We start from the raw sequence: 21213 nt of genomic DNA on the forward strand, positions 1-21213 counted from the left end.
TTTTTTATTTTATAAGGTCTGGCCATATTTAGAACTACCACTAAGAGTACATCTTTTAAAGGAAAAAAAAAAAAGCAAAACAACAACAAAAAAAAAACGTACAGGGCAGGACTCTACAACTTTCTAGAGTTCCCTGCTAACTGACTACAACCCAGGCTATCCCATACAATAGGAACCTCCCTTTCTTCTAAACTAAGTGAGGTATCGAGTCTATCAATGAGCTTTTATGGAGGGCCTGCTGGTCAGTGGAGGGAAGTTGGTGATGAAGGAAGGAAGAAGGCAAAGAAACTAAAATGGACTGAGTGCTTACCATGATACACACATTCCTCCTTCAGTCCCCAAAGAACCCTCCGTGATCACCATGGTACATCTTAGGCTTGTAAAATGTAGTAACTTGCTCAAAGTCACACAGCTAATCTATGGTCAAACAGGAACAAGTATCTAGTTCATTATGAGCTGAAGACGTTAGACAAGTGCCAGAGAGCACACACACGTTGAAAGGGGCCAGAAAATAATGGACAAAGATGATAGAGCTAGTGGGGCTATTGTTAGTTTATCATTTTCTATGCGTTAGGCATAGGACTAAAGCATTGACTTGCAAAATTTGATGTGTTCATCACACAAGCTCCAGGAGGTGGGCACAATGATTATCGCCATTTTTTTAGGGTGAAACTGTAGCTTAAAAGAGTGACCTGGAAAGTGGTTGAAATCTGAAGCCCAAGCTGTCTGAGTTCACATTCAGAGCAATGACCCCTGCCTCCACCTCCTGCCACGATGCTGGGGGAGAATGGCATAAACGAGGCACAGAAGAGGAATAAGGACGTTGTACAGCAAGCGCATGCATTTAGGGAGTGTCTGCTCTACAGGGTAACGAGTAGAGGTGAACGACAGAGCCCGGCTCTTACAGAGCGTTTAGAAGACAGTGAAGTCAGAGTGGGTCTGACGTATAGGGTCTGGAGTCAGGTCGCCTGGATTCAAACACTGACTAGCTGTGCAACTTAGACAATCACTTAATTTTCCCATGCTCAGTTCTCTCCACTATTTTTTTTTTTTCTTTTTGAAACAGAGTTTTGGTCTGTCACCAGGCTGGAGTGCAGTGGCATGATCTCAGCTCACTGCAACCTCCGACTACCTGGTTCAAGCGATTCTCCTGCCTCAGCCTCCCAAGTAGCTGGGATTACAGGCACGTGCCACCACACCCAACTAATTTTTGTATTTTTAGTAGAGACGGGGTTTCACCATGTTGGCCAGGATGGTCTCGATCTCCTGACCTTGTGATCCGTCCACCTCGGCCTCCCAAAGTACTGGGATTACAGGCGTGAGTCACTGTGAATGGCAATAGTTATCACACCTACCTCATGGGGCTATAAAAAAAAAAAAAAATGGGCCGGCTGGGAGCAGTGGCTCACACCTGCAATCCCAGCACTTTGGGAGGCTGAGGTGAGCAGATCATAAGGTCAGGAGATCAACACCATCCTGGCTAACATGGTGAAACCCCATCTCTACTAAAAAACATAAAAAATTAGCTAGGCATGGTGGCATATGCCTGTAGTCCCAGCTACTCGGGAGGCTGAGGTAGAGGAATCGCTTGAACCCGGGAGGCAGAGGTTGCAGTGAGCTGAGATCGCACCACTGCACTCCAGCCCGGGTGACAAAGCAAGACTCCATCTCAAAAAAAAAAAAAGGGGAGGGGGCAATATAAAGTCCTTCAACATACCCAGCACACATCAATATTAGCTATTATCGTTCTTGGAACTAATGGAAAACAAAAACAAGGTTAGATGGGAAAGATATGGCCAAAGTAAAGGACCGTGGAAGGATTGAGTTCAGCAGGGTCTGAAAAATGTGCAAGATAGACGGGGCTTGCTAAAGTCAGAGATGCCCTTGGGAAGGCAGCTGGGCCATCCGGATGTGGGGTGGTGTGCCCCTGGCACAGCCGTAGACTATAGTGTCATGGGAGAAAGAAATGGACAGGATGAGATGATGGACTATGACATCACATGAAAGGCAAAAACTAGCCAAAGAGGGTGCCAAGGGTTTGGACCAGGTTCAAACTCTACACTAGACAGAAAATGTGGCACAAAAGAGAGAGAAGTGTGGGAAGAAGATGAGGTCATGCCTTTCCTCCTGTGCCTGCTGACTTGACAGTGGCTGTGAGTGAGTCAGAAAGTTGGGCAGAGACTGTGGGCCTCAGGAGGCTCCAGACCAGGGCCCTGTGGAAGAGCTGGCCCAAGGAAACTACCATTTACTGAGCATATACTATGTTTACATTGTTCATGGTTAAATCTAAGTCTTGTTTTTTCCTTCTGAAAAGTCTGCAAGATCACTCCTGATCTCCCTTGTACACGAGGAAGCTGATGGACAGGGACTGGGGACATTGCTGAAGATGACACAGCTAAAAAGTGGTAGAACTGGTCTTGAGGTCCAGGCCCATCCAACACCAGAACCCATTGTCTTCCCACTGGGAGGCCCAGCCAGAGAAGCCAGGAGGTAGAACAAGTTCTGCTAAGAAGCCAGCACCTCAGAGTTACAACACACACCTGGCCCTTCTCCACCTCGTCCCTCCTGGCCACCATCTCTCCCCCTGGGCGCCCTTCCCTCCCCTTCTCCAATCCAGCACTGTGCTCATTAGGCAGGACCCAGCAATAATCCACCCTCATCCATGAAGTTTTCACGCCCCCTCCCCGGTGGAAATGGTCACCTCCTCCATCTGCTGCAGCCCTTGCTATCCTCCCTACCCACTGGCATGTATAGACAAGCTTCAACTCAGGTGTGGTGTTCTGGCCACCTTATGCCACCTGCTGACAGATGGGGCTGATTCTGCTATTGGGCATTTCCCAGGGCCTCTTGCTCCCTCTCAGCTCCATCCAAGTCCCCCTGAAAGCTGCACTCTCAGTCAAATGTCAGTCTTCTGGGGACAGGATGACTCCCCAGCCCTAGGCCTTCCTGGGGCGGAGCCACCCTGCTGCACCTCTGACAAATTCCAAGTACTGTGGCTAGCTCTGCTCCACTACGTCCTCCTCCAAACTAGAATGTAAGTTTCTAGAAAGAAGTCATTTCCCTGTGCTGTTTGTAGTGCCTTACACGTGGTCGACGACCAATAAATAACCACCATTGTCAAAGATGATAAAAAAACCTTAAGTACAGTAACACCTCACCTCACACACCTTGGAACCAAAAGGCAAGCCAGGGGACCTCTAGGCAAACAGTGTAAGAAGGCTTGGGGGTGTTGTTTTTACCCTGCAAACCCAGCAGTGATGCCAGTAGAAGTAATAATATCATTTTTTTTTTTTTTTCGGATATGGATGGTTCAGTGTTAGAAAGACTTGAAAAAACAAAATGAGTCCTCCTTCTTTGAAATGTTAAAGATATGATAAAACCTATGCCATCAAGTACATTCGCTTGACTTAAGGCCTTCTAAGACAGACCTTTGGGCCGGGCGCAGTGGCTCACACCTGTAATTCCAGCACTTTGGGAGGCCAAAGTGGATGGATCACCCGAGGTCAGGAGTTCAAGACCAGCCTGGCCAACATGGCGAGACCCTGTCTCTACTAAAAACACAAAAATTAGCTGGGTGTGCTGGCAGGCGCCTGTAACCCCAGCTACTTGGGAGGCTGAGGCAGGAGAATCACTTGAACCCACGAGGCGGAGGTTGCGGTGAGCCGAGATCGTGCCATTGCACTCCAGCCTGGGCAACAAGAGCGAAACTACATCTCAAAAAAAAAAAAAAAAAAAAGACAGACCTTCACCCAAGGCCTGTTTGTTCTCATTTTAGAAAGCAGAAAAGTTCTTCTGTTTCCCAGCCCTCAAGAGAGACAAGTTTAGTAAATCCAAAAGAGGAGCCAGTGTGTGTTACTTGGAGCATCGGTTACCTAAAAGCCAAGGACAGTAACTTAGAAAACATGGCATTCTGGGGTCACTCGGCAAAATAGTCATACGAGTATCGGTAGGCCCTATCATTACAGTAACCACACACTTCAGTGATTCTGAATAATTCATTCTTTCATAAGCAAGGAATGAAGAAATCATTAACTCATGTTGAATGCACTCTGTAAGCCCAAAAAGTTAAAAATTTATTTTAGAAAGGTTTCCATCCAAAACTACAGGGAAAAATTAAAAATATCCAGGTCTTAAAAATATCCAGGTTTAAAGACCTTAAACCAGGTCTTAAGGTTCAGTTATCAGGAAAATCCCTATATATGAAACAGTTCATTCCCTCATGGGCCCAGCAAACAGAATGAGACATCGTATCAATTCTCTCAGAAGAACTGCAGAATGTCTACTTTCTTATCTTCTTTTAACTTTGCAAATAGCCCAACTATGAAATGCACATGGCTGTGAGGTCAGGCTGTCCTGAAGCCAATTTAAGAACCTAAAAAAACCTATTTTTACATAAAGAACCCATTTTATTTCAAAGCATTTCAAAAAAAGACAATTCCTTCAGATTTTTCAATCACTGAACTATCAAAAATGATTGTAACATTATAACATCATGGCTTTGATTGGAATACCTGGGCAGCTATCAGCTTTGCAGAGTGAAAAAAAAAAAATTCTGAGCTTCTTTGTAATTTTTATTTTTATTATTTATTTATTTATTTTTGAGCAGAGTCACCCAGGCTGAAGAGCAGTGGTACCATCTCGACTCTCTGCAACCTCTGCCTCCCACGTTCAAGCAATTCTCCTGTCTCAGCCTCCTGAGTAGCTAGGACTATAGGAGCACACCACCAAGCCCAGCAATTTTTTTTTTTTTTTGTATTTTTAGTAGAGATGGGGGTTTCACCATATTGGTCAGGCTGGTCTCGAACTCCTGACCTCAGGTGATCCACCTGCCTCAGCCTCCCAAAGTGCTGGGATTACAGAAGTGAGCCACGGTGTCTGGCTGCTTCTCTGTAATTTCTAGTAGTTTCAAAATGTCACTGATGGAATGACATTGATACTTGCTATTGGTAATTAACTAGGCCAGCAAAGCTTGGGCCCACCCAAGGTAGCCTGAAGAGTAGGACTGCTAATGGACTCCCTTCCAATCAATGTGCATGGAGGCTCTCCCTAAATACTTGTCATCAGCTCTCCTGCCACCCACACTGCTCTTCAAACACCCAAATGCACTCATGTGACTCCCCTGAATTAGACCTTCAGTGATCCTCCCATCATTCACTACAAAGATGAGTCCAAGTCCCCTAACATCACTCACCGCCAGGCACCAGGGGAGCCATCACAGAAGAACGTCCTGCTCTGCTGGGGCTTCCGTCCTTACGACCAAAGACAGGCAACGAACACACAAACCCAGAACAGAGCAGGCGGTAAGTGCTTGGAAGAAGGCTAAGGCAGGCACCGGGGCTGCAGAATGGCACTTATCCAAGAAGGCCTCTCAAGAAAGGTGAGTACAGCCTGAATGACATGACCATATGACAAGCAAAGGCCTCCCAAAGCTGGCCCGAGGCCTGCTGGCCAAGCTCCTCCTCCGCCCGTCCTCCTCTTGCAACCTGCACTCCAGCCTCGGGAGCTGGGATTCCTTCTCCTAACACACCTCGCTGCTTCCACACTCCATGCATTCGCATTTGCTCTTCTGCCTACAGCATCACCCACACACCTATCTGGTCTGGCCAACTCCTCCTGATCCTCCAAGGCTCCCCAGAAGCTTCTCCTTTTTGAGGCCTTCTCTGGACACCAACCACGCACCAGCTTCCTCACCAGCAAGATCCATCACTTCTCCCTTCTGCCCCTCTGGACCGCACCGTGTTTATTCATGTGTCTGACGCCTGAGCAAAGTGGAGTTCCTTAAGGTCCCGGAGCTGTGACACTCATCTCCATAGCTGCAGCCCCAGGTCCTTCAAGACAGCCGTGCCTCGAGGGCCTCCGTTAATAAAGGAATGAAATGCATATCCTCTTTTTACAATGCCATCTTTGAAAAGGTCTGCCCATGAAGAAAGCACAAACAAATGCCTTTTTATTTAAAACTCCCTTTGTAAAAATCACTCTCCTTTTTTCCTGAAACCTGCATGTTTTAAAAGTCCTTTTGGGTTCTTCCCCCTGTAAAACTATCTTGACATCTAGCCATGTATCACGGCACGTGAAGCAGCTATAACACTGCAGTTGGAAAAACATTATGCTGTGAAGGAAGAAACTCTATCTGCCAAGACACCTAAAGGCTTGCTACAGATATCATGAGAATGTCATGCTGGCCACAATGAAAGCAGCTTGGACACTCCTTTACAGCCTGTGATCATTTTCACAAACATTTCCTAAATTCTACATAGTAAAACTTTCTTTCCAAGGAGGACAAATTGTTTAAAAAGGGGGAGGAACATACTCTTTTCTGGTTTTGTTTTTCTGTAGTTAAACTCTGAGCTTTAAAAACACAGCCTATACCCCCCCCCCCCCCCGATCCTTAGGACACCCAAACAGAAAGTCATTTGGAAGAAAAAAGGAAAACAGTGGCCAGGACTCAAGACAAATGGCTCCCAATAAAGGAGATGGATTCAGAGAAAAAAAAAATTATTCTTTCAGTGCAGATTCCACTACTGTTACTTGAGTTTCCATTCTGTTTTCAATGTGGGGCAAATAAAATTGTAGAAGTGAGAGCCTCCCATGTCGGTGGAAGGGAGTTGGATTCAGAATCAGGTTCTAACTGCAGAAATACAGGCCAGATCTCATAAAGACCAGCTCAAGCCACGCTGACAGCTGGCCCTCCTCAAGCCTAAACTAGAGCTCCAAAACTGAAGACCCCCTAAAAATAACAAAGAAAGAGAATTCAGCTGCTCCATCCAAACTCAAGCACAAAAGAAAGGGGGGGTAAAAATCGTTTCCATATTTCACATAAACACAGATCTCACTGCGACAGCTAGGAATGCATGAGTCAACCAAGGACTGACAATAATTACTGCACACATCGAGCCCCCCACTACAATTCAAGACGAGAATGTGCAACACAGAACGAAAATTATGGACGTCTCTATTGGGAAATGTTTGTGCTTGCATATTTCAAGATGGCTCTTTTAAAAAAAATAAAGTGTCCTTTTACGTGAGCTTTTAACTTTTTTGTTGTTGTTGTTCCAGAGAAAGCACCTGGAAGAGACTTTAAAATTTAAAACTTGTCCCAAAGTCATGTGAGATTTTATTCTTGCAACTTACTGTAACTGTACACTGTGAGTTTCTCCCAGCCCCCAGACTCCCTCACACGGTGGTTAAGATTAGTTCTGCCCCTGAACAGACTGGGGGTTTAACTGCACTGCAGTGGCCATTGTGGGGCAGGAACAGAGGCAAATAAATCACAGAATGGCTGTAATTCCAGAAGAACAATTTTGGGGGAAGTAAACTTTCTCGTTGTTGGCTGTCAGGAACGGAAAGTTATCTATGGTGTACGGTGTTGAGAACCAGGCACCAGATGTCTGGTGCTGGGGCCGTCTCATTTCATGAAAAGGAATGTTTTCTTTTAAATGTCTAAATAACAAGTACCATTTCCTGAGCCTTTCTGTATTCCACAACATGAGCTGGGCACTCTCTCCTGCTGTTTCATTAATGCTCATAACAGCCATGTGATGTATTATTATGCCCATTTTGCAGATGTGAAAGCAAGCTCCGAAGGGCTAAATGCTCAAGGTCATACTACCATTGAGTGCTAGAGTGAGGATTCAACACGGGTTATTTTACTTTGCCCCAGACTGGCTCTGCTTTCCCCCTACAGCAGGTGGGGCACCTGTTCTGGTGTGTGTGACTTCCGCAGGCAGGTAAAGCCTTTGAGAGCGGCGGAGTCTCATGAGCAGGATGGATACAGGAAAACAAAGCTGTCTCCCTGGCTCATTCTCCATGCGATTAAATTAGTCAATGCTTACTACATGGATGAATGCAGAATTTAAATCTAGTGTCTGAAGAGCCTTTATTAACCATCATGTGAGCGTGTCCCTGGTTGCCCACTATCAAAGAAGTGACACTACTGAACTATAAACATCAATTTTACATCCAACAGAAGATATACCACGTTCTTGACCTCCTTATAATCCCGTAAGGCCCAGTTTCCTTGAAAGCCAGATTAAAACAGTTCACTGAGCATGTACCACCATATCTCGCAATTACTATTTCTAAAGCCAGGCATGATCCCATCTTTAAGAAATTTATTTGATAGCAGTCTTATGCTTATTTATTTGATAGCAGTCTTATGCTTATTTGATAGCAGTCACTTCTAATTTATTTGATAGCAGTCTTACGCATATTTGATATTTATTTTGCTTATTTATTTATGCTTATTTGATATTTGATAGCAGTCTTATGCTTATTTGATATTTATTTTGCTTATGTATTTATTTGCTTATTTATTTGTGCTTGTTTGATATTTATCTATTTTATTTATAGCAGTCTTATGCTTATTTGATAGCAGTCAGTTCTAATACAGTTTCTAAGTCACTGAGCATGAAAGTCCATCCCTCCTCGAGAAGTTCCCTCTTTTAGGTAGCAACTGGCAGTGTGAAATAGAAGAGACCTGATGCCTCCGAGAGTAGATGAGGAACACAGGCACATGCTGCCCTGTCTCCCTGAGAATGACATCATCCTTTTATGCTGTATGATTTTATGCATGTCTGTGTTTTGTTCTTTTTAAAGGAGACCTGATGACCAGGTTCTGGTCACCTTCAGAACACTGAAAAAAATGAGTGACAGCAGGTGGCTGTCACATTATCAGGCCAAGAAGGCATCTTCCTCTTTTTCTAAATAACGTGAGCCAAGGTAATAATGACAGCATTCCAAGAACATCTTCTACTCCCGGGACAACTGCCACTGCACTTCAGGGAGTAACCAAAACACCAAGTCCCATCAGTGGGTTTGCTGGGGTGGCAAGCTCTAATGCACAGTACGGTTCTACCAATCTGTCATCAAGTGCTTTCCGATGACATCATCAGCCCATGAATGTAACAGAACAATTATCTGCCCCGTGACCCCTTCCAAAGAGTTCCCCCTTATTAATTCTGTGTCCTACTTCTCGGCACTAAAATTCAAAGAAGTTACCTTGCCCTTTGGGTCAACCTTACCAACTTCTCTCAAATAGGCTTTGTAAAATTATGAAACAAACTTCGGAGAAAGACACAAGTCCCACATTCTCCCTATGCCTAAGAGATCTCAAAGATTGTTTATCAGGCCACGTCGCACTTTAATATAAGCCTGGCCTTAAAAGAAGACTAAATGTTTGTTTTAAGCAGAACTGGTGCCACAGTAATAAACTTTCAGGGCAGGAGATCAGTTCTCCCTTGTTAGACTGACCCAAGATATTTTGCCAGGTGCAAGCCAGCCTGCCACAAAACATCCTAAATCCACCAGCCAGTCCCAAAGTGGGTGGGCCATGACACCTTTCTGTTCCTAAGAGGCACTTAGATTTTTAGATTAATTTTTAGATTAATAAAGTTAATTAAGTTTGATTGCATAAGCCCTACTTCTAAAAATTTGAGGTTTATCTAAAAATAGTGATGCAGAGAAATCGTTAAGACAGTATTCAATGTAAAAAGAAACAGATTCAAACTGTGCAGAAATCCATTTACAAAAAGACAATGATTATGTGCAAATAAGAATAAACATGTATGCAAATGTCTAGGAAGGGTTCCAGAAGGTGCTGACCCCCAACTCTGGGAAAGGAGAAGGGTATAGCATAAAGGGGACTATCTTTCCCAACCTATCTAGAGTTCTGTTGTTTAAATATTCTTTTACAAGAAAGTATTTCTGTATTATTTGATAAATAAAAATGAAATCTACAGGCAACAGAAAGATAATGGGGGGAAGGGTGAATATATGGAAGTAAATCACATTCCATAGCTCTTGAATGTTTAATCGGAGCTGATTTTCCACTAATATTCCTGTGATGACCGATTTGCTCCATGAGGATGCATTCCTGCCACGTTAGAAGCAGCTGTTTCCTAGCATTCATTATCTGTTTCCTCCAAGGCCATGAAAACCGAAAGGCAGTTCTGTCTGGTTCCAGAAGCTAAACATGCAAAGCTGCATCCACACCTTTACCCCAGTGGCATCTTGGACGAAGGACAGGAAGTCTCCAAACAGAGCCTGCCGTCTTTCTATTTCTGAGTCTAACCAAAGCATTCTCCCTAACCCTTCCTCCTGATCACACCTAGGCCACTGAGCCTCTAGGTATCCAATAATCCACACTAGTCACGGCCTGTTCATCATCACGCCAGCCATCATATGCAGACATTTAACGTTCTTTAACCTGTAAGAAAACAGAAGATCACTGATGCACTCTCGGCAGCCTCTTTCCATTCTGAATCAGGCTGGAGAAGAGGAACAGTGCGAGTACACCTAGTGATTGCTGCAACTTGACAGTATGCCACGCACAACCAACTTCACTGCCCAGCACTACCAATGGGCAGAATCCTCTTAGTTTTCTAAATCACTTCACCTAGAAGTCCCCTACCCTCACCCCTCATCTGGCTGGCACTTATCCTCGAAAACCATCCTCAAGCAACTGTCTTAAAAAAAAAACGAAACAAAACAAAAAACACTTTACTGCTTTTTGTGGAGCATGGCCAACCCCTAGGCAGGACACAGAGTCAGCCTTATTATTTTTTATTTTTAAGATACTTTACTGCTCCTTGTGGAGCACCAACAACTCTCTAACTCACTCAATCTCTCTCTCTCTCTCTCTCTCATTCATTTGTGCTCCTCTGAACAGTTCCTAGACCTGTAAGTACATCTGAATGCATCAGATCTTGTTGTGTAATAAATAGTGCTGACATTTCTCCTGCTAGACTGAATGCTCCTCACCAGTGGATCCTCCAAACCCAACACTGAGTCTAGTCCCTCACACAGAAGGTTAATAAGGCTTCTTGATTGGGACTGTACTACAGAACAGGAAAAATGCTAGGATGTGCCACATTATTGCTGGTGGATGGGACCTACAAAGCCATAGGTTTTATGGGATTTGGGGAAAGGGGGCCAATCAGAGCAAGATGGAAAAATAGTATAATCACAAACCTTCTGAACTGGGAGTCTAGAGAATTTGGTTGTGGTCTAGGTCCTGCCACTTAAATCTCTGGGCCACAATGTCATTAACAACAAAATAACTTATTCACACAAAAGAATAAAATATTTGGACTGAATGATCGAAGGTCATTATCAACCCTCAAAATTAGACTTAACGATGGAAGAAAAAACATGGAATCCATAGTGCTGAAACCACAGTCCTAGGAAAAATGCCTGCTCTTGTTATATAACCAACAGAAGTCAAGAAACATCTTAATATACCTAATACGCAGGCTGTCATCCAGTTCACCAACGTGAACAGGATTTGCATCTGAGCACTGCCTCATACCCAGTATTTGTTCACTATAAGGATACTCCTGGCCGGGCGCAGTGGCTCACGCCTGTAATCCCAACGCTTTGGGAGGCCAAGGCGGGCAGATCACAAGGTCAGGAGTTCGAGACCAGCCTGACCAACATGGTGAAACCCCATCTCTACTAAATACAAAAATTAGCCGGGCATGGTGGTGCATGCCTGTAATCCCAGCTACTCAGGAGGCTGAGGCAGAAGAATCGCCGGAACCCAGGAGGGGAGGTTGCAGTGAGCTAAGATCGCATCATTGCACCCCAGCCTGGGCAACAGAGCGAGACTCAAAAAAAAAAAAAAAAAAAAAAGATACTCCTTGTCTCTATCATCTCAAACCTAAATATGATTATCCCCTCCCCCCTCCCCCAAAGAAAATGAATAAATACTTGAAAATAAAAATCAATTGTTACCATCTGGATGGAGGCAAAGCTTCTTTGAGAGTTTAACCAGCACGGGAACACTGATGGCCCACGCTGGGTCTTAAGGCTTGAAAGCTTGAATAGCCACACAGGTCTGGTAGCTGCTACTGACCTCCCTGTCTCAGGCCTTTGGAGAGGTGGTTTTTAGCTTCATTCATCATCACTGCTTTCTCAGACAGCAAGACTGCCAATTCCACTGAAGGCAGAGCTGCCAATTAGCTCGGATTTTAACTTCTCTTTATGGGAATTTTTGGTGGATTTTTTCAACTTTTAAGTTCAAAGTACAAGTTTGAAAACTGACAGCATCTAAAATATGATGTACATGAATCATTAATTATGAATCACATCTCCCTACACAGAGTTCCAAACCTATAATGTTTGGGAGGAGGAGGATTGGTCTAGGTATCTTACAAATATCTTTTGAAAAGTACTACTCAACACACAAAAATTAGACAAATATTAACTTGGAAACTGATCTAGAAGAAATTATATGTGTTTCTAAAGGGTTGGAAAGGGGCTTCTTTGGCGCATACAGAATTTTCCAGTTTTAAAAGAACTTTTCTACATTAATCACTTACTAAAGCTCTGTTTGGAAACAGGCACACACTGAATAAAATATAGAAACAGTTTTTTCCCCTGGCTCAAAGATGCCTTACAAAAAGTCTCCTTCATCTATAAAAGGCAAATCAGGTCAACTTTTAAGTTTTTTATTTAACACCTGCATTTCCCAAAACGCATCAGGTATGAGTCCTGCTCACCATAAGCCCAAATCTGTTCTTAACACGAACAGCGTGATTCACGTCACTCCAGGTTACTCCCTGCAAGGCGCCTCTTTGACACGGTGGGCATCATTCTTTCTCCTCGTTGCACAGGCAATCTAAAAGTCCCTTGAGAAGTTTGAGACTTTCTGTGATTTGGAAACTGAAGAAGCAACTCTGGTGACTAAGGAACAGGGGTAATCACCCTTCTGGTGGTTGCTTCTGTAAGATCTGCTTCTATAAGTTACTCCCAACAGTGCTTATAGGAGCAGATCTTTCCAAATAACTTCTTGGCTCCCAAGAAGAACCCGGCTGGTTTCCTTAATTGGGCTTGGCGCGACGGGACACCTTCCATCTGGGGCTGTTCTGCCAGGACAATAACTCACTGGCATACCCACTACACCGTGGACACACCCATGTATTACTGCCACACCCACCAGTTATCAAAAGCAGCAGTAAAGCAGGAAATGTAGTAAGTGTTGGGCATTAACTGTCATAAAACAAGAGATATGGCCTTCAAGGGTGTGCCTTTGTGGATGCTTCCCCTCGGCCGTGTAATGCCTACTCTACACGTCAATATCGCCAGCCCTCAGGTCTCTTTATGCTAGTGGAAGAACTGAGGAAAGACATTTAAGAACTCACTTACCATCACCCCTCCACAGCATGACATTTAAAAAGGTACAACTGTCTTCTCTTTTCTCTCTCTCTCTCTTTTTTTTTAGACGGAGTCTCACTCTGTCTCCCAGGCCGGAGTGCAGTCATGCGATCTCGGCTCATGGCAGCCTCCGCCTCCTGGCTTCCAGTGATTTCTCCTGCCTCAGCCTCCTGGGTAGCTGGGATTACAGGCACGGGCCACCACGCCCAGCTAATTTTTATTTTATTTTATTTTATTTTTTGAGATGGAGTCTTGCACTGTCACCTAGGCTGGAGTGCAATGGCACGATCTTGGCTCACTACAACCTCCCCCTCCTGGGTTCCAGCGATTCTCCCGCCTCAGCCTCCCAAGTAGCTGGGATTACAGGTGCACACCACCACACCCAGCTAATCTTTTGTATTTTTAATAGAGATGGGGTTTCACTATGTTGGCCAGACTGGTCTCGAACTCCTGACCTCAGGTGATCCGCTTGCCTCGGCCTCCCAAAGTGCTAAGATTACAGGCGTGAGCCACTACACCTGGCTATCTTTTCTTTTTTTAAAATATTTTTTAATTAAAAATTTTTACTTTTTTAAGTTAAAATAGAGACACGGATCCCACTTTGTTGCCCAGGCTGGTCTCGAACTCATGGGCTCAAGCAGTCCTCCCGCCTCAGCCTCCCAAAGTGTTGGGATTACAGGCATGAGCCACCGTGCCCAGCCTTCTCCTCTTTTTTTGCGGGGGCAGGTGGTGAGGGGGTTCAAGCGATTCTCCTGCCTCAGCCTCCTGAGTAGCTGGGACTAAGGCATGTGCCACCACACCCAGCTAATTTTTGTATTTTTAGTTTCAACACCATTTCATATTAACACACTGCATAAAGGATGTGGGATCCAGTTTTCTCTTTACCATTCTTCTCACCAATGGGCAGTTTACTATTTATAAAAGGCAGAGTATCCTTGTTTGATTTGAGATTGAAACTACCCCGTTGGAAGATGTGAATTTTTTTTCCAGGATATGCCTGAGTTCTATGCAACAAAAGTAGCACCTAGGCTTTATTAAGCACTTAAAATATGGCTGATATTATGATAAATGCTTCACTCACATTATCTCATTTAGCCCTGAAAACAAATCCTGAAAGTTTAGTAACAGCATGATTCCAAGTTTAAAGATGAGCTAGTTGACTAAACAATGTACATAAATTGGCCAACGTCAGGCAACCATGAGAGGAGTAAAGGATCCAAACTTGGGCAGCTCCTGAACAGCCCTGGTTCTCCAGTACTGTGTCACCCTGCAGCAGCCACAATGTTTCAGAATGAGGAACGGCCCACCCACAAACACACTGATTTATCCGGCCCCAACAGAGACAGGAAGAGACTGTGAATGAATGGATACATGAATACATTTTCTCTCCAGGCAAAATCCCTAAAAGTAAAACAATTATTCTCTACTGCAGGCAATTAACTACAGGCATGTGCTCCCACCTTTACCCAAAACAGACGCGCTGAAGCCAGAGCCATGGTTTTTATAGGCTGATTCCAACTTTGTTGGACAAAGAGACTTTAGGGTTTTACCTTCTTCCCTGTCAAATATTTACCAAAGACCTTTATTGCCAGGGCCCTAATTTGAACAAACAGATGCCATCCTTGCCCATCTCAAGGACAAATGTTAACACTACTATCACTTGACTTTGAGATGAAAATAATTATTTTTAAAAGAGAAAAAAGAATGTTAACTACATGAAACAAAAAACAAACCAAACAACTCTAATCTTTACATCTTATCAACAGTATGTCACTCTCACTATAACTTTAGATCTGTAAAGCGCAAACAAAACTAGCAATAACAACAATAAGATCTAAACTATGCAATCTGCTTTTATAAGAAAAGTAAGGTAGTCTTATAATGTTTTTATAATGTTATAGTTACATAATTACCACCAAAGATGATAATTACCAACCTTAACCCACAAAATTGGTGTGAGATCTTTTGATGACAATTAAGTCATTATAACAGATTGATTTCACATCATTTACCACTCCCAGGAAGTCTACCACAGTTTCATTTAACAAGGCAGATTCTTCTTAGATTTCTTCCTGAATTCCTAAGGTTGCTTATGGACATTTGTACTTTTTTATTTCTTTGTTATTAGTTACTACTCTTAGGAAATGTTCCTTTTCTCCTTAATTCATGAGATCATGACTTTAGGAGATGGAATTTCTACAGCATGACTGGAACATTACATATCAAGTTAAAAGTTCATCTTAAAATCTGAAAATACGAAAAAGATACTAATACACATGCTATCTTAAGGAAATATTTTTTCAATATTCATTCTAGGGATGGATCTTTTTAAAAGATAAAAGAAAAGAAATAAGAACACCCTCAGGATATGAAAACAAGACAATTGATACCAAAAAAAGTTACAAAACAGAATTTCAAATTGCTAAAATATACAAATGAGGATGCTAAATTCAAAGTTAAAATAACAGCTATCCATGTCCTCCAAGAGACCATATACTCAGAAATCATGACTGGGGTCGGGGGTGACAGGAGCAGAAAAATTGGGACTTCTTTAAAAAGGTAACTATTAAAAACTTAAAATGTACCTTGTTAAATTACTTTCAAATCACATTCCACTGAATTCTAACTTTGGACTGTTGAAAATGGAAGCTTTCCCAGAACCGAGTGTACGTTTAACCCCGGGAATGATGCGACAACCTCAACCACATGAACAATCTGGAAAACGACACAAAGGGGAGGGCAAGCGGCCACACCCTTCAGAGGTGGGGTTTTGTGGGTTTTGGGTTTTTTTCATTCTGCCTAATCAATTCCCATTCATTTCAAGTATAACCTGTGTGTTCTTACAGGGTTCAGGAACTCAGAAATAAATACCCACATGGCTGCTTCTGGATCTGGTACAACAAATGTATGATTCCCCTGGGCCTGTGTCTGAGATGCTCACTGTATGTGTTTTCAAGATTTCGGTGTAAAGTCACCCTATTGCTGCTGGGCACGATGACTCACGCCTGTAATTCCAGCACTTTGGGAGGCCAAGGTGGGCAGATCACTTGAGGTCAGGAGTTCAAGACTAGTCTTGGTAACACGGTGAAACCACATCTCGACTAAAAATACAAAAATTAGCCTGGTGTTGTAGCGCACGCCTGTAGTCCCAGCTACTTGGGAGGCTGAGGCACAAGAATCGCTTGAACCCGGGAGGTGGAGGTTGCAGTAAGCCGAGATCCCACCACCGCACTCCAGCCTGGGTGACCAAGTGAGAGTCCATCTCAAAACAAACAAACAAACAAACAAAGTCACTCTATTGTATATTAGCATATGGGTATAAATACTAATAAATACTAGGTACACTGAAATCGGGGGATGAGGAGTATTGTGTTGGAAATACTGGATTATATTGTTTATCTTACATGTACCCTTCTTTGGGGGCGTGGGGTTAGGAAATCCTAACCCTCAGATGATTGATATTTCTAACCACTTCCAGAAAAAAAATTCCAACCAATGCTATGCTTTGGCTTATCCCACCAGAGTGAAGTCTCTGAACATATAAAGACTAAATTACATACTGAGCTAGAAACAATTCCTAATCGTTCATCAGCAAGGGGCAGCAGATCACAGGTGATAACACAGAAAACACCCACAGCTCAAGGTGTGACCTCCGGGGAACACTCCCCTCCAAACTTCCGCCATCTGGGCTCCTCCGCCTTCCCCCACCCCAGTCTCCCTCCTCTCCATTCATCACGGCTCCCCTTTCCTCTCGCACTCCCTGTCAGCCCAAACTCCCATCTCTTTTTTTAGCTCAGGTCAATGTGTTAGTAGTTTCTTCTTTCTTTAATGAAGAGTTTTTAATGTTTTCTTATGCTTAAAGTCAGCTCAGTTTTACATTTCACAGATCAAAGGAAATAAATACCCAGTAAGTCAAGTTCCTTTTTGCACAGAGCCTTTCAGTGACATTTCCCCTGGAGATCCAGGAGCTTCCCCTACAGTAGGGTGACTGGGCCACTGCAGGTCTAAAACCTAGTTAGTGCTACATCCCATTAAAGAGAGGACAGTGCCTGCCTGATAGAATTCTGAATCAAATAATGAGCCCTAAAAAATAAATACACATGTATGCATATTTATATGTATGTATCTAAGTATATATATCATATGTATTATGCATGTATATATGATATATAATATGCATATGTATATGTGTATTGTGTGTGTATATACGTATACAATATATCTAATATGTATAATGTATCTATTATATGTGTGCACACACAATACATATATACAAATACACACACAGTTCCTCCACAAAGGAAGGCCACGAAAAGATCTTCATTCTTTCCTTGGATCCCACCTGCTTGGAGACTTACAGAGGGGCTTGGTGATCTAACACCCCACTCCCGACTCTCCAGCCTCATCTATTTCCATTCACCTCACAACAGATCCACCACATTGGCTTCTTTCAGTGGCTGACAAATGTCAAAATGCCAATGCTGTCTCTTGCCTCCCAGTTTTCTGCCAAGAACATTCTCCTGCCCTAGACCGAGCTACCTCCTGCTCATCCTACAGGTCTCTATTTATTTTATTTTAATTTTTTTTTTTTTTGAGATGGAGTTTTGCTCTTGTTGCCCAGGCTGGAGTGCAATGGCATGATCTTGGCTCACTGCAACCCTCTGCCTCCCGGGTTCAAGTGATTCTCCTGACTCAGCTTCCCGAGTAGCTGGGATTACAAGCGCCCGCCACCATGCCCGGCTAATTTTGTATTTTTAGTAGAGATGAGGTTTCTCCATGTTGGTCAGGCTGGTCTTGAACTCCTGACATCAGGTGACCCGCCCACCTCGGCCTCCCAAAGTGCTGGGATTACAGGCGTGAGCCACCGCGCCCAGCCCAGGTCTCAATTTAAATGTCTCTTCCTCCAGGAAGCCTTCTCTTGCGGCGCCCATTCATGACTGCATGAGATACTCCTCCCTCTGCACTTCTATGATGCCCTGTAGCCTAAATGCCTGTTGATTTGTCTGTATTCCACTTAATTGAAGTCACCAAACAAAGACGGCCCCTGTCTTATTCACTGCACCTAGAAAAGAACTTGACAAACGGTAGGTACTCAATAAACAGCTGGTGAATTCTATTTCAAGTTGATTGGTTTCTCTCCAGTTGCACCAGTTTTCCTGCTAACAAATGCCTTCCACCTAGGGTCTGTACCAGACATGACATACATGTGATTTCATGGCATTCTGAATGTTTCAGATAAATCTTAAAAGATATAAAGGTAAATCCTTAGTAACAAGGAATTCTTCCAAGGTTTTGGATCTGTCCATTACAAATCTTTTCTACTTACATGGGTAAGTTATAGAATAACACCAAACTCAGAGAGAGAGCTATTTACTCATTTCCAAAACAATGTGAAAAAAAAAATGAAGAGATAATTTCTGCTGAATAACTCTTCTCTGTAGAAGCCACCAGTACATAGACATTCATTAAATGAATGGCATTGTTAGTATTAAAATAAGGGATTGTATAATCTACAGTGTCCTGTTACCCAGTTCAGGGAGGGCATAACATGTCCCCATTTATCAGATATCTAGTTACCAAACAGCTGATTACAGATTTTAAAGGAATTAAAATAAAACGCATTCAGCATCCTGAGAATACAAAGAGCTGTGTGCATTGAGGGAGGTGCTTCACGAGCACGTGGTTTCTTAGGACATCGATTCCTCTCCTCCTGTTTGTTCTTGAATTTACTCATCAGCTATGTGTCCCACCAACCCACCAAAACCACCCTGTCAAGTTCACCAACCTGCACACAGCTAACTAGATACAACAGTCAATTCTCAGTCATCCTCTCACTGACCTCACAGCAGTATTTGCCCCAGTTGATCACTACCTCGTTCTGGGAACACCTCCTTCGCTTGCCTCTGGCCATCACCCTCTCCTATTCCTCTTCCTACATACTGGCAGCAACTTCACTGCAATCCTTGCTGGTTGCTCAGCTCCCAGATTTCTAAAGGCTGCGATGCCCTAGATTCCTTTCCTTGTCTCCCTACTCTCACTCACTTGGTGAGGTCATCTAGTCTCAAAGATTTAATACCATCTGCACCCCAATGGCCAGCAAATTTGTCTCCAGTATCAACCTTTCTGATTAATCCCAACACATATATCCCACCATCTCCCTCACTTGGTGGGCAAATGGGCACTGCAAAATTAAAAGCCAGATCTTCCCAGCACTTTGCAAGGCTGAGATGGGCGGATCACTTGATGAGGTCAGGAGTTTGGGACCAGCCTGGCCAACATGGTGAAACCCCATCTCTCCTAAAAATACAAAAATTAGCCTGGCGTGATGATGCATGCCTGTAATCCCAGCTACTGGGGTGGCTGAGGCAGGAGAATCTCTTGAACCCAGGAGATGGAGACTGCAGTGAGCAGAGATTGTGCCACTGCACTCCAGCCTGGGTGACAGACTGGGACTCTGTCTCAAAAAAAAAAAAAAAAAAAAAAAAACACAAATCTTTCCTTAACCTGCTTCTCCCACCTCTCAGGAGATGACAATTCTATCCTTCCAATTCCTTGGACCAAACACTTCAAGGGTATCCTCTCACACTCAAATTCAATCTCTCAGTAAATCCTACTGGCCTTTCAGAATACCCGGAACCTGGCCACCTCTCAATCTCTTTCATGTGACTATTGCCATGGCATCCGAACTAGTTCCCTGATCCCACCCTTGCACAGCCACCATTATCATTTTTAAATGTAAATCTGATAATACTTCTTAGCTCAAAGTCCCCCAGTAGCTCCCCAAAACACTGACTGTAAGCCAAAGTACTGATCAGGTCTCTAGGGCTCCACACCCTCAGCTTCCCCTCGGTCACGATGCCTCAGGAACACTGACCGTCTCAGGACACATGCACTCGCTGTTCCCTTTGTCAAGAACATTCTTCCCCCATTAGCCACATTGCTCTGTGAAATCGTTCCCTGGTCATCCTAGTTAAAATTGCATCCCCACTCCTCCAAATCCACCTGTGGCCCTTCCCAATGACCTCTATCACATTCACATGCTATGAATTTTACAATCATCTTTCTACCCTACCAGAATATCAGCTCCGAGAAGATAGGAACTGCTGTCTCTTTCATTCATTGCCACATCCTCAGCTCTCAGAACAGTGCATGGCACACAGCAGGCACTCAATAGATGTGTTTAATGAATGCACAGTGAATAGCAACCTTCTCCAGCCTTAGTGGAAGTGCCAATTAACTGGGCACTTTAGTTAACAGGCAATGGGTGAGGGGAGTTAGAGTTAGCCTGTATTCATCCATTCTCACATTGTTATAAAAAACTACCTGAGACTGGGTAATTTATAGAGAAAAGTTTAGTTGACTCATAGTTCTGCAGGCTGTACAGGAGGCATGGCTGGGAGGCCTCAGGAAACTGACAATCATGTCGGAAGGCGAAGGGGAGGCAGGCACACATGGCAGCAGCGGGGAGAGAGCACCAAGAGGAAAGTGATACACTGTCAAATCAATCAGATCTCGTGAGAACTCACTCACTATCACGAGAACACCTGGGGGACATCTGCCCCCATGATGCAGTCACCTCCCACCAGGTCCCTCCTCCAACATTAAGGATCACAGCTCGAGATGAGATTTGAGTGGGGACACAGAGCCAAACCATATCACAGCCCCTAATGTGTTCCAGTGACACTGAACTCCACTGAAAGCTTCACTTCCAGAGCTAGCTAGGATTAATAAGAAAGATAAGTGGCATCATTTCAGAATACCAGGTAAATTAATATATCAGTCCGTTCTCACACTGCTATGACAACATACCTGAGACTGGGTAATTTATAAAGGAAAGAGGTTTAATTGATTCACAGTTCCACATGGCTGGGGAGGCCTCAGGAAACTTACAATCATGGTGGAAGAGGAAGCAAACACGTCCTTCTTCACATTACGTCAAGAAGAAGAATAAGAGGCAAGTGAAGGCGGACGCCCCTATAAAACCATCAGATCTCATGAGAACTCACTCACTATCACGAGAATAGCATAGGGGAAACTGTCCCCATGATTCAATAACCTCTC

At 43.7% G+C, this 21213-nt stretch overlaps 1 protein-coding gene across 4 annotated transcripts in view; it reads right to left on the minus strand.

The window, feature by feature from the left end:
* Window positions 1-21213, minus strand: part of CNKSR3 (CNKSR family member 3) — a 104458-nt gene that overhangs the window by 66998 nt on the left and 16247 nt on the right. Inside the window, exon 1 of one of the 4 annotated variants that reach the window (XM_055391077.2) lies at window positions 5192-5845. The exons of the other annotated variants lie outside the window; for them this stretch is intronic. Coding sequence (XP_055247052.1) covers window positions 5192-5213 — 22 coding nt within the window. The 5' untranslated portion in view covers window positions 5214-5845. Of the gene's footprint in view, window positions 1-5191; window positions 5846-21213 lie in introns of those variants that run through there. 4 annotated transcript variants of the gene reach the window in all.

This window comes from Gorilla gorilla, chromosome 5 (genome assembly GCF_029281585.2).
Source record: "Gorilla gorilla gorilla isolate KB3781 chromosome 5, NHGRI_mGorGor1-v2.1_pri, whole genome shotgun sequence".
Classification (NCBI taxonomy): Eukaryota; Metazoa; Chordata; class Mammalia; order Primates; family Hominidae; genus Gorilla; species Gorilla gorilla.